At 40.2% G+C, this 12,374-nt stretch overlaps 1 protein-coding gene across 1 annotated transcript; it reads left to right on the forward strand.

Moving 5' to 3' along the window:
* Positions 1–8,851: 8,851 nt before the first annotated feature.
* On the forward strand, positions 8,852–9,793 carry LOC139018149 (olfactory receptor 51A4). The gene has a single exon (XM_070426793.1). The coding sequence runs from the start codon at positions 8,852–8,854 to the stop codon at positions 9,791–9,793; it is 942 nt and encodes a 313-aa protein (XP_070282894.1).
* The last annotated feature ends 2,581 nt before the right edge of the window (positions 9,794–12,374 follow it).

Consider the following 12,374-nt stretch of genomic DNA (forward strand, 5'->3'; position numbering starts at 1 on the left):
TGGGAAATTTTGGCTATATGATAACCCAGCTCAGTAAGAAATTTCTGAACAATGTGGGAATCTGAAAATGGTAATAAAAAAAATGATACACTGCATATACTTAGTAAGGCCCATAAAATGCAAAGCTATTGGTTTAATGCAGCAGCAACAACAATGTAGAGTTTGTGATTTTTGGAGTGAGGTTTAGGGTTATACTTTATAACTAAATGTAAAAAAGAAAACCACAGAGTCAAAATGGCATCCCTCATGCTAAAAGGCCATGATACCCATTGTAGACTTAATACCCAATTTAATTGCAGTTTCAACTTTCCTAGAAATATAAGTTAATCAACCACTCTGGAATTTTCTGGTTGAGCACCAGTAAGGTAATCTGTCACATGGGCCCTCTTCATCCCTTCCACCCCCATGCTCCATAGAAAAAAGAGGCAATCTTCATGATAAAAACCCTTGCTCTTTCCTTCTCCCCAAAAGCAAACGTCCTGGTCTAAACACAATCTTTTATTTTCTTTGTTAATGTGTCCTTTGCCAAATCCTTCTTCCTATAAAAACCTCCCATTTGTACAATACCCAGTGCCCTTCTAGTAGCTAGGTGAAAGGCTGCTGGGTTCAAATTCATTCATTGCTTAATAAAGTCAATTAGTTTTTCAAATTTACTCAGCTGAATTTTGTTTTTTACATAAGTTGCCCACCTCTTTACTGATTTTTCTCTCTACACAATTAGCTATATGGCAACTTTAGCTATAGCAATCAAGTCTTAATTAGAATTGAAGATATTTTTAACTATTATTTTTAAAGTATTTTTTAAAAAAAAACTTTAAAAGTAAAATAATATGTTTGTATAGGAGAAAAAGAAACATTGCTCAAATTAACTCAGACATGATCAGCAGTTCTGAAGAATACTGAAAGATAAAACACACGCTCAACCACACACAGACTCAAAAGCCCCTAAATACTTACTGTGTGTATGTGTATGGGTGTTAGTCATCAACAATTTATATAAACTATTAAAAATTCCCCTGTCCTAAAGTGCTGTGAAATATATTTGGAGATATAAGGCTCACATACATAAAATAATTAAAATTAAAAAATAATAGATTAGAAAATACTTTCTTATTTACATTTTCAAGTACTTGCAATAGGTTACATGAATCCCTTTTCTTTTAAATATGTTTTTATTGATTTTTAGAGAGAGAGGAAGGGAGAGGGAGAGAGAGATAGAAATATCGATGATAAGAGAGAATCATCGATCAGCTGCCTCCTACACACCCACTACTGGGCATCTAGCCTACAACCTGAGCATGCGCCCTTGACAGGAATCAAACCCAGCACCCTTCAGTCCGCAGGCCAACACTTTATCTTCTGAGCCAAATTGGCTAGGGCATGAATCCCTTCCTTTAAATGTATACTGGGATAGTTATTTTTTATCCAAGTCTGTGCATTACTTTTTATTTGCTGCTGTTATAATCTTAAACAATAGTATTATCTTTATTGTCTATATCCTCAATGTGCAAATGATTTAAGAAGCAGATATTAACTTTTGTCTTTGTCAGTATCCATCAAAGTATCTGTAACATCCTAGTTGTTAATTGTATGTTTATTAAAACTGTATGGTTTTAATCAATTTTGAAGATATGAATAAATATCTGATAAAAAATCAAAGAAGCAATTAAACTATGTCTGGGAAACCTCATTAATATAGAGCTCACTTATTCTACAAATTAATTACTTGGGACAGGAAAAAATAAAAGCAAGTGAAAATAGTGCTTGGAAATCACTTAAAAAAGAGTAATCTCATGTATATAGAAAGTATAATCAGCTCCTCACTAAAAAGTGCCTTGACTGAAGTTAATTCAAACTCACTCTGAAAACCAAAAAGCCTGATTTAGTAAGACACATATTCCATTTCAAGTGACAACAAAGCTAATATATTTTCTTAAAAAACAAACAAACATTTTTAGCTAAGATATTGTCATAATGGCTGCCTGATTCATGAATTGCTTAATAAAGTCAATTAGATTGAGTATTTCTAGCATACTTAAATGATGGAAACAGGTCATTAGCACTACTCTCACTCTCTTCTCTGCTTTTATTAGTATTCTGAATGAAGCCAACCCACATGGTGTGGTGAATGGTCACAAGTTGGATAAATAGGCAGAGAGGACCCTTTTTACATCTTCAGCTCTACTTAAAGATATAGGGAAAGAATTGAATATAGCTTTCTTAATATCCTAAAGCAGAACTGATCACTATACCCATGGATATGAATTTAATTTGATTGACAAAACTGCCCGTCCTGTCAATTTGCATATTAGCCTTTTATTATAATAGATAATTCCATTTCCAGAGAGATTGAAGATGTGGCTTTGGACAAGATTCAACCAAAAAATCCTATCTAATAAAAGAGAAACATAGTAATTAGCTGTACGGCCGCTACCCTTCCCATTGGCTAATCAAGGAGATATGCAAATTAACTGTCAGCCAAGATGGCGACAGGCAGCCAGGCAGCTTGAAGCAAACAGGGAGGCTTGCTTGCTTCAGTGACAGAGGAAGCCAAGCTTCCCCGCCGGCTTTGCCGGTCTCTGAACTTGCAGTTTGAAACATTGTAACAAATATAGAAGCTAAAGCAAACCCCAGAAAGCTCCTTTCAGTCAGTCGGGCCGCAACATTGTTTCGAATACAGAAGGTAAACAAAGGCCAGAAACCTGCTTTCAGCAGCAGAGCCTCAGAGAGAAAGCCGGCTCTCAGCTCCAGTGACAGGCATAGAAGGTAAATAAATGCCAGAATAAAAAAGAAAAGAAAAAAAGGAGAGGTTTGGAGCTTCAGTCGCCCGGCAGCCTGAAAACAGCCCTCAGCCCCTCACCCAGACTGGCCAGGCACCCCAGTGGGGACCCCCACCCTGAAGCAACAAGATGGCGGCTAATTTGCATACTGAAGGCAGGCGGCAGCAGGCAAGGCTGTCTGCGGTCTGGGACCCGGATCTGTGACTCTGCCAGGCGGGGGGCAGTGCTTGAGTCTGTCTGCGGTCTGGGACCTAGATCCATGTCCTTGCGGGCGGAGCGGCAGTGCTTGAGGCTGTCCGTGGTCCCAGGACCCAGATCTGTGACCCTGCCTGACGGGGGGCACCGCGGGAGGCTGTCCACAGTCCAGGACTTGGATCTGTGACCCTGCCAGTGTGGTAGCCCTTGAGGCTGTGCACGGTCCCGGGACTCGGATCCGTGACCCTTCACGGCGGGGAAGCAGCCATCAGCACCCAGGAGTGACTGCGCAAGATCCACCTCCTGGCCCAGAAGGTGCAGGATCGTAGGGACAGCCACCGTGGCGGGCCAGACTGACGTCCTCCTGGCCGTACCACGGGGGTTTGCGGATCTGCAAAGCCAGAGGCCTCCTGTGTGCACATGCCCCCCTGGCGTGCGAACAACCCCCAGCACACTGTCACCCTCCCACGCCTGCAACAGTTGCAAACCAAGGCGTGCACAAGTTCCCCCCGCCTCTCCACCGCACTTCCATCAACCCGTCATGCCTAACACCCCCACAGAATGTGCACACATCCCCTCTGATGCTCTCACGTCCTTTGGAGAGTGTCTGGGTGTTCTGGGTGCTGAGAGTGGGCGCCTGTGAGATGACAGTGAGAGGGCGGAGTGGTGATGCCCTGTTCCCACAGAGGCCAGTGCAGCTACGAGATCATCTCTGGGGAATTAATGCAGGTGCTGAGGCAGGAGCAGGTGCAGACAGACACACCTGGTGGGCACGGGCGGCGCTCTCTGAGGTGCCTTCGGTCAGCGTTCAAGATCAAGAGCCCAGAGGCAGAGAGGAATTCCGTCCTCTCAGTGAAACAGTGGGATAGTCGGGGCGACTGTAGAGGAGGAATGTGCACTTTGGGTGCCAGCACCCATGAGTGAAGGCTGCCCTGACTGAGCCTTGCTTGCTTGGGGCCTAGTGCACTCCTGCCAGGCCATGGGTGACAGGATGTGCTTTTCCGAATTAATGAGAGAAAACATTGATTCTCCTGCTGCCCACGAAGGTGGAAAGTGAAGTGGGGAGACATGTGGGGAATGAGCAAGGTTCCCTGTCTGGGGGTTCCAAATCTGCTGTTGGTTTCTTTCACCACTGACTAGAGATATACAGGGTGTCCCCCCAAAATGTATACACACTTTGAATACCTACTAATTCCAATGGTTTTAAGCATAAGAAAGGAACAACAATGGAGCTGTTATCTGTTAAAAGTGTGGGCACAAACAGGTAGTTGGACATTCCCTGAGGGGGTCTCAGATTGGAGAGGGTGAAGGTCAGACTGAGGGGCCCCTTCTCCCACCCCCCTACCCCAGTGCACGAATTTCGTGCACCGAGCTACTAGTAAATAAATAAGTGAAAATGAAACTAAACAAACCCAGTAGTTGTCTACTGGAGCTACCCAAAAATGGCAAAAGGACAATATAAATTTGATAATCAACTTGTAAATTTTCACAATAAAATCTACTAGAATTTGACTAGAATTGTGCTGAGCCAATACATTAATTTGGGAAGATTGCCATCTTAATTATGCAGAACTTCAATTTTGTACATTGTTTTTATATTTGGCCAGCTTTTGCAATTTCACTTATGTTTAATGTTTATTAATTTTATATATAAAATTTTATCACTTACCAATAGAAACATTTTTATTTTACCCTTTCCAATTTTTATATTTCCATTTTCTTTTCTTTTTTTGTATTGTACCTTGGATATCTCATACTGTTTTGAACAGAATACTAACAGAGACAATCTTGACTTTTCCTGACATCAATAGGAAAATGTTTTTTTTGTTGTTGTTGTTTTAATATATTTTATTGATTTTTTACAGAGAGGAAGGGAGAGGGATAGAGAGTTAGAAACATTGATGAGAGAGAAACATTGATCAGCTGCGTCTTGCACACCCACTCCTGGGGATGTGCTGGCAACCAAGGTACATGCCGTTGACCAGAATCGAACCCGGGACTCTTCAGTCTGCTGGCCGATGCTCTATCCACTGAGCCAAACTGGTTAGGGCAATAGGAAAATGTTTAATATTTTTTTATTAAAATAATGTTAGCTGTTGTATTTCTTACATACGTCTTTTTCAAATTAAGGTAGTACCTTTCTATTTCAATTTGCTCAAAGATTTTGTCATGAGAAAGTGTTTGAATTTTATTTACTACGATTATCATATGGTTTTATCCCTATTTTTCTGTCACTTTGAAGTATAGTCATGATTTTTGAAACTGTATTCTTGGGATAAACTTTACTTTGTCAAGATATAGTATCCTTTTTATATACCACTATACAGCATTTGCTGATTTTTAAATGTTTGTATCTATGTTTACAAGATATACTAGGGACCCAGTGCACGAATTCATGCACCTTGAAAGGAACTGTGAGCCCCAAGGCTGCAGTAGGCACAGGGGTGGGTCTCAGTCCATCCTCCGCACCCCCTGCCCAGCCCCTCCCCCTGCGGCCCCCAGTCCCCTGTCTGCCAGCAACCCCATTCCCCCTGCTGCCGCTCCTACACGCTAACAGTGCCAGCCCTGCTCACACCCACAGGCGGCATGGAGTGATTAGAGACAGCATCAGCAGTGGGTATGAGCAGGACCAGCAACATCAGCAGGTGTGAACAGCGTCTGCTGCCCCGATCACACCTCAGGAGCAGGGGGAAGTGCAGAAGCCCTCAGGGGCAATCAGGGCCGCAGCTGCCGCTCACACCCGCTGATGGTGCTGAGTGATCAGTACTGGTGCCAAGAACCAGCAGCAAGTGCAAGTGCCGGCTCTGGTGCCAGCTGTAGGTGCGAGCGGGGCTAGCACTGGCAGCAGGTGCGAGCACCAGGCTGGACTGCGTCACACAAGAGCAAAGAATTTTCAGTGACTACCAGAGGCTCGCCCCATTTACAGCAACTGGCACCCTGTCTTGGTCTGGTGCCCCCACTCACCTACTCCACCATCCCACCAAAGCTGATGCCCACCATGTCCCATGCACACCCCCTGGTGGTCAGTGCACATCATAGTGACCGGTTGTTTGGTTGTTCCTGTTGTTCCGACGCTTGGACTATTTGCATATTAGCCTTTTATTATATAGGATTACCCATTAATTACTTTTTTATAATATACTAGAGGTCCAGTGCATGAAATTTGTGCACCAGGGGAGGGGGGGGTGTCCCTCAGCCCGGCCTGCACCCTCTCAAAATCCAAGTCCCCTCGGGGGATGTCCAACTCACAATTCAGGACTGCTGGCTCCTAACTGCTTGCCTGACTGCCTGCCTGATTTCCCCTAACCACTCTGCCTGCCTGCCTGATTACCCCTAACTGCCTCTGCCTTGGCCCCCACCGTCTCGGCTTCATTCAGAAGGATGTTCGGAATGACATCTGGAAGGTTGTTCGGCTGTCAGGTCTAATTAGCATATTATGCTTTTATCATTATAGATTGTCTGGTTTAGATATTACTGATAATACTAGTTGGAAAGTATTCTAGTGTCTGAAAGAGTATTATAATATTGATGCTATTTCTTTTTTAAAATTTTCAATATTATTCTGTATTAGTTAGTGATGCCCAGGAGTATTTAGAAGAATCAATCTAGGCTTCAGGAGTAAAGCCTTGACCAAAAAACATAGGGTGTCATAGGGTGTCTGTCCTACATCACTTCCTTTAAAGCACAGGTTCTACTCTTAGTATCTTTGCGTTTAACTATGTTCATGGCAGAGGAGTAATATCTGAGCCAAATACCCAACAGAAGTGTCAGAGATTTTGCATAGCATTTACTGTATTTCTCCCATACTTGGTAAATAAGAACCTCTCTAACCAAAACAGTCCCTAATTCTGGGTGTACTTATGACAAAGTATTAACAATCTCTGTGGATTCACTGTATCTGCACATGTTTAATCTTATTCTCAGAGCAGATACAAACTGAGTGCAATCCCTAGGGACCTCAGTGCTCCTCGAGCAGATAATTAAGGAAGAAGAAAGAGACAAGCCCTCTTATATAAGGTGGAGCCTTTGGTATCAGGTGAATTGGATAAATTCTGAAATTTTATGCTGAAATCTTTTAGCCAATCTCAAAAGTGCTCTCCAAAATATACACTCTCTGGTAAGTACTCAGATATTCTTATCTATCTGACTTTCACTCTACTTCTCACTTTTGACAGTCAACCATATACAACATCAGGCCTCCAAAAGTCATATCTTTAGGAAAATTGTTTCCTTCAGAGATTATGTAAATGGATTATTCACCTTTCCAGAAATTGGCCTTTAGCAGAATTCAAATTTCTTCTAAATTGTGATATTGACCACTTCAGGTTATTTTTCTCCTATCAGCATGAGGCAATTGATCACAAATTTCTGGCCAGGAGAAATGAAACATATTCTATCAGACATTGCTGCACTGACTGCCCTTACAAATAGCTACATGTTTTGAAGATAGTGGACATTTTTAAAAGAATATTTAAATAATCAACAATTTTTAGAAGATAGGGAATAAAACAAAGGGTGGTTTGATTTTGAGACAATCTTACTTTTGTGGGAGTTACAGGAGGTAGGAAGAAATTGAGTTGTCAGATTCTTTGCTTTCATGTAGTATTATTCTAGTAATCATATATTCTACCTAACATCTTATCTAAGATGTGAAAGCAAGTTGTAAAGGATTCCAGATTCGTTGACTAGGGTTTAACAACATTTCACAGGGAAAATTAAATCAGGATGCTATTTTAGACTAGAGCAGCTGTGGGCAAACTACTGCCCGCGGGCCGGATCCGGCCCTTTTGAAATGAATAAAATTAAAAAAAAAAAAGACCTTACCCTTTTATGTAATGATGTTTACTTTGAATTTATATTAGTTCACACAAACACTCCATCCATGCTTTTGTTCCGGCCCTCCGGTCCAGTTTAAGAACCCATTGTGGCCCTCGAGTCAAAAAGTTTGCCCACCCCTGGACTAGAGTCTACTTTTGGCATGTGTTTTCTATAGAGAAACTAGAAATGTATTTTGTTATTTTGTTTTTCTTTTTTTCTTTCAAATGGAACTGCCATTTGACCTAGTGATCCTACTTCTAGGAATATATTCTAAGAAACCTGAAAAATCAATCAGAAAGAATATATGCACCCCTATGTTGATAGCAGTGCAATGTACAATAGCTGAGGTCTGGAAACAGCCAAGTGCCCAGCAACAGATGAGTAGATTAAAAAGCTGTGTCACATTTACACAAGGGAATACTATGCAACAGTAAAAAGGAAGGATCACTTACCCTTTGAGACAGCATGGAGGGACCTGGAGAGTATTAAGCAAAATGAGCCAGTCAGAGAAAGACAAGTATTTCATGATCTCACTCATATGTGGAATCTAATGAACAAAATAAACAGACGTACAAAAGAGATACAGACACATAGAAGCATGGAACAGACTGCTTAATCTCAGAGGGAAGGCAGGGGTGAGTGGGTGGGTGGGGAGAGATTAACCATAGAACTTTGTATGCATATATGCATAAGCCATGGACACAGACAATAGTGTGGAAAAGGTGGGGGTGGGTGGGTGGAGGGGGTCCATGGGGAAAAAAGGGGGACATCTGTAATAATTTCAACAATAAAGACAAATTTTAAAAAATACATTTCTAGTTTCTCTATAGAAAACACATGCCAAAAGTAATTTTTTTAATCTATGATTTAGGTAGATTTTATTCTAAAATAGCATCCACTTCACACTATATAATAAGTCATATAAATGCTTTGTTCTGTCAAATGAGAGCTGGAAATAAGCCGGAACCTTCAACAATGGCTTTTTTTCTAACAAATTTTCAGATATTCGTATTTTACTAACTAAAAAATCTTTCATTGCAGAGCCCTCTCAATGCATCATGACAATTATCAACACATCGCATGTTGAAATCACCACATTCTTCTTGGTCGGAATTCCAGGGCTGGAATATGCACACATCTGGATCTCTATCCCCATCTGTTGCATGTATTTTGTTGCTATTCTAGGAAACTGCACCATCCTTTTTATCATCAAGACAGAACCCTCCTTGCATGAGCCCATGTACTATTTCCTGTCCATGTTGGCCCTGTCTGACTTGGGTTTATCCTTATCTTCTCTGCCCACCATGTTGAGGACCTTATTGTTCAATGCTCCTACAATTTCTGCCAATACCTGCTTTGCCCAGGAATTCTTCATCCATGGATTCACAGCATGTGAGTCCTCAGTGCTCCTGATCATGTCATTTGATCGATTCCTAGCCATCCACAACCCTCTGAGATACAGCTCCATTCTTACTACTGTCAGAGTTGCCCAAATAGGAGGAGTGCTCTTCTTTAAGAGCTTCCTCCTGGTTCTTCCCTTCCCCATCACTTTGAGAAAGTTGAAATATTGTAACAAAAGCCAATTATCCCATTCCTACTGTCTCCACCAAGATGTAATGAAGTTGGCCTGCTCTGACAACCAAATTAATGTCATCTATGGCTTTTTTGGAGCACTTTGTGGTATGGTAGACTTTATGCTGATTGTTGTATCTTACATTCTGATTCTTAAGACTGTGCTGGGAATTGCAACCCAGAAAGAACAGCTCAAGGCTCTCAATACTTGTACTTCACATATCTGTGCAGTGATCATCTTCTATCTGCCTATAATCAACCTTGCCATTGTCCATCGCTTTGTCCGGCATGCCTCTCCTCTCTTCAGTGTTCTCATGGCAAATGTTCTCTTACTTGTGCCTCCTCTGATGAACCCAATTGTGTACTGTATAAAAACTAGGCAGATTAGAATAAGAGTTGTAGCAAAATTATGTCAGAAGCAGATATAGCAGTCATATATAGTATAAACCTAATTGGGTGAATATCTTAGGTAAGAGATTAAAGGTGAGTTTGAGAAAACCTAATATTTGACACAAATAGTCATCAATATGCTTTTCTTGTTAATATCATGAGCTTTGTTTTCTTTAGGCCAGATACTGAACATAGGCATAAAACCAGAACAGGAAATACATTTCCTGGAGTCTCCATCCTAGTTAACAAAAAATAAAGTAGATACCTTATGTCATCTCTTTTTAAAGGAACAAATTCAATTCCAGACAGACAAATGGTAGTATCTATCCCTCCGACAGAAATAGATTCCTTATCCCCATATTCAATTTATCTATACTAAGTTCTCATAAATCGAGACACAAGTTACATCTTCATTTTGTCTCCTCTGCTTTAATCATCCTAATGATTAGAATTTTTTAGGGAAACATTGCATTAGCATCTTTGGTTTCTAAATGACTACTCCTGCTGCTTTCTAACTATCTATGCAAGTTAAGAGTGATCTTTTTAAAAGACAAATTGAATGATGTAATGTCTTTTTAAAATATGAGCTCTTATTTCTTTGGGAATAAAATTAAAGCAATAAAGTGCATACTATAAGACTATTCATGGCCTTGACCCCCTCTACTTCACCAAAAATATCACATTATCAAATTTCAGCTACATTTGCCTGCTGAAAATTTGTTACATTTACAACTTTTCTATTTTTGGTAAGTTTTCATATCTGACCCATTGTTTTAGAATACTCTTGATTTCAATTTTATATTTCATATCTGTCACTTCTTTTAAATTTCAACTTAATTTCATTATAGATTATCTAATCCCTCAATACAAATTATGACTCTCTCTTTCTAAAAAAATCTCTTAAATTGGTTATCATTTATTCTGTCTTATACTTTCTATTATAATTTTTAATTCTGGATACAGTTGCTTGTGTTTATTCTGTTTGTTTCAACTTCCTAAATAAAGTATGCTATCAATGAAGGGAGTGAACATATCTATATTTTTATGCCTTTGTTCCTAATCTAGAATGTTTCTAATGCAGAGTAGATCTCCAATAAATAATTGTTAACAATTGAAGGTAAAAATGAGGCTATGTTTGGGGAGTGGGGAATTGTTATCAGAAGCATATTTTGCCTATATTAGAGATTCAAAAACAATGCTTATCTCTGTAAAAAATTTCATTGATTGTGAGGTACTTTCTAGTTCCTGGCTGATTATTGCTCTTTAAGCATTTGTCTCATCTATTGTCTCTTGATTGACCTGATGAGATTAGAATTGGTGTGGTATGTGAAGAGGACTTAGGTCAATGCGTGGACCCAAGAAAAAGCTAAAAATTTGTCCTATGACAGACAAGTTTTGTAGGTTATTCTGATACCCCGAATGGCAAGCTGGGACTCTCCTTGAAGGTTCTTGTCTCACGAAGTTTGAAGAATAAATCCACAGACTAAAAGATTTTAGGCAAAAGTGTGGAAATTTATTCTAAGCGTATAAAAACTCCCTTGCAGGGAGGCGTTTCCAAGTGGGTAACCCCCTCAGGAGAGGTCCCCCAAAATGGGAGAGCCCAGCTCTCTTTCAGACTGGGAAAAAACCTGGTCCTGTGAATCTCTTTTGTCTACAGGTTTATAAATGCTCATAGTTTCTTTGTTCATTCCACTTTCTAATTGGAACCTTCCTTACTTTATGTCCCCCATTCTTTCCTAATTGGTCATTTCCCCCCTTTTCCCTGCATAGTATCAGTTTCAAGGTTTCAAAGCCCACCCAGTGCTTCCCTCTTCTTCTTCCCCTTATCTTGTAACATTCTTGTAAGCAGTCTGGTGGCTTGGAGCTGTCTCTGCCCATCACTTGTGCATTCCTCTCCCATGGACCCCCCTTTTCCTAACTGCCTCTCTCTCCTGTCTCTAAAATCCTTTCACTTCTGGGAATTTTTAGGCATATTTTCTCTTTTGATTCTCACAATTACCCATTTTTTATAAGACTTTTTTTTCTATTTTTTTTTTCAGTTGAAAAGATTAAGATTCTGAGAGATTGGCTTAATGAATTCCACAAAGAAAAGGTTTAACTTAACTCTGAGTTAAAGCTTCTCTTTTATACCCTAAAATTATCTTCTCTTGGCTACATTTTAGCTTTCACATCAGGGATTGCATCTGTTTCCACAATGCTTTCTTAGTATAGAAAATTCTATCAATCAGATCAGAGTACTAAGTGTTTCTGTTGAATTTTAATATGGCCCCCAAGATCTTATCAAACTCAATTTCCTCAGTCTGAGCCTGCATTATGAGCTCACTGCTAGATAAATGTCCCTTGAGTCAACCCCAAGGGCTCTCTGGACTTTATAAAACAGTGCTTACAGAGCAGGAAAAGGGAGTCTAAGAGATTCTTCCATGCTTCTAATCTTTTTCCTACCATTGACTTTAAGATGGAGAATCATATTGTTAAAAAAAAAAAATACAAACAAGGTAAGATATAATTCTACTCTTTTGTTATATTTGACAAAATTTGCATTGCTCTTTGATCCTGAAGAGATGGGCTAGATGTTGAAACAAAAGCAAATCAGCAGGTCTCTATGAAGTTTGAGAATTT

Source organism: Myotis yumanensis, unplaced genomic scaffold (assembly GCF_028538775.1).
Source record: "Myotis yumanensis isolate MYYU_CA2020_CCGP unplaced genomic scaffold, mMyoYum1.0.hap1 SCAF_10, whole genome shotgun sequence".
In the NCBI taxonomy this organism is placed as follows: domain Eukaryota; kingdom Metazoa; phylum Chordata; class Mammalia; order Chiroptera; family Vespertilionidae; genus Myotis; species Myotis yumanensis.

What these genes read in the sequence shown, in the direction of transcription:
- LOC139018149 (XM_070426793.1), top strand. Translation starts at nt 8,852, where the DNA reads ATGACAATTATCAACACATCGCATGTTGAAATCACCACATTCTTCTTG.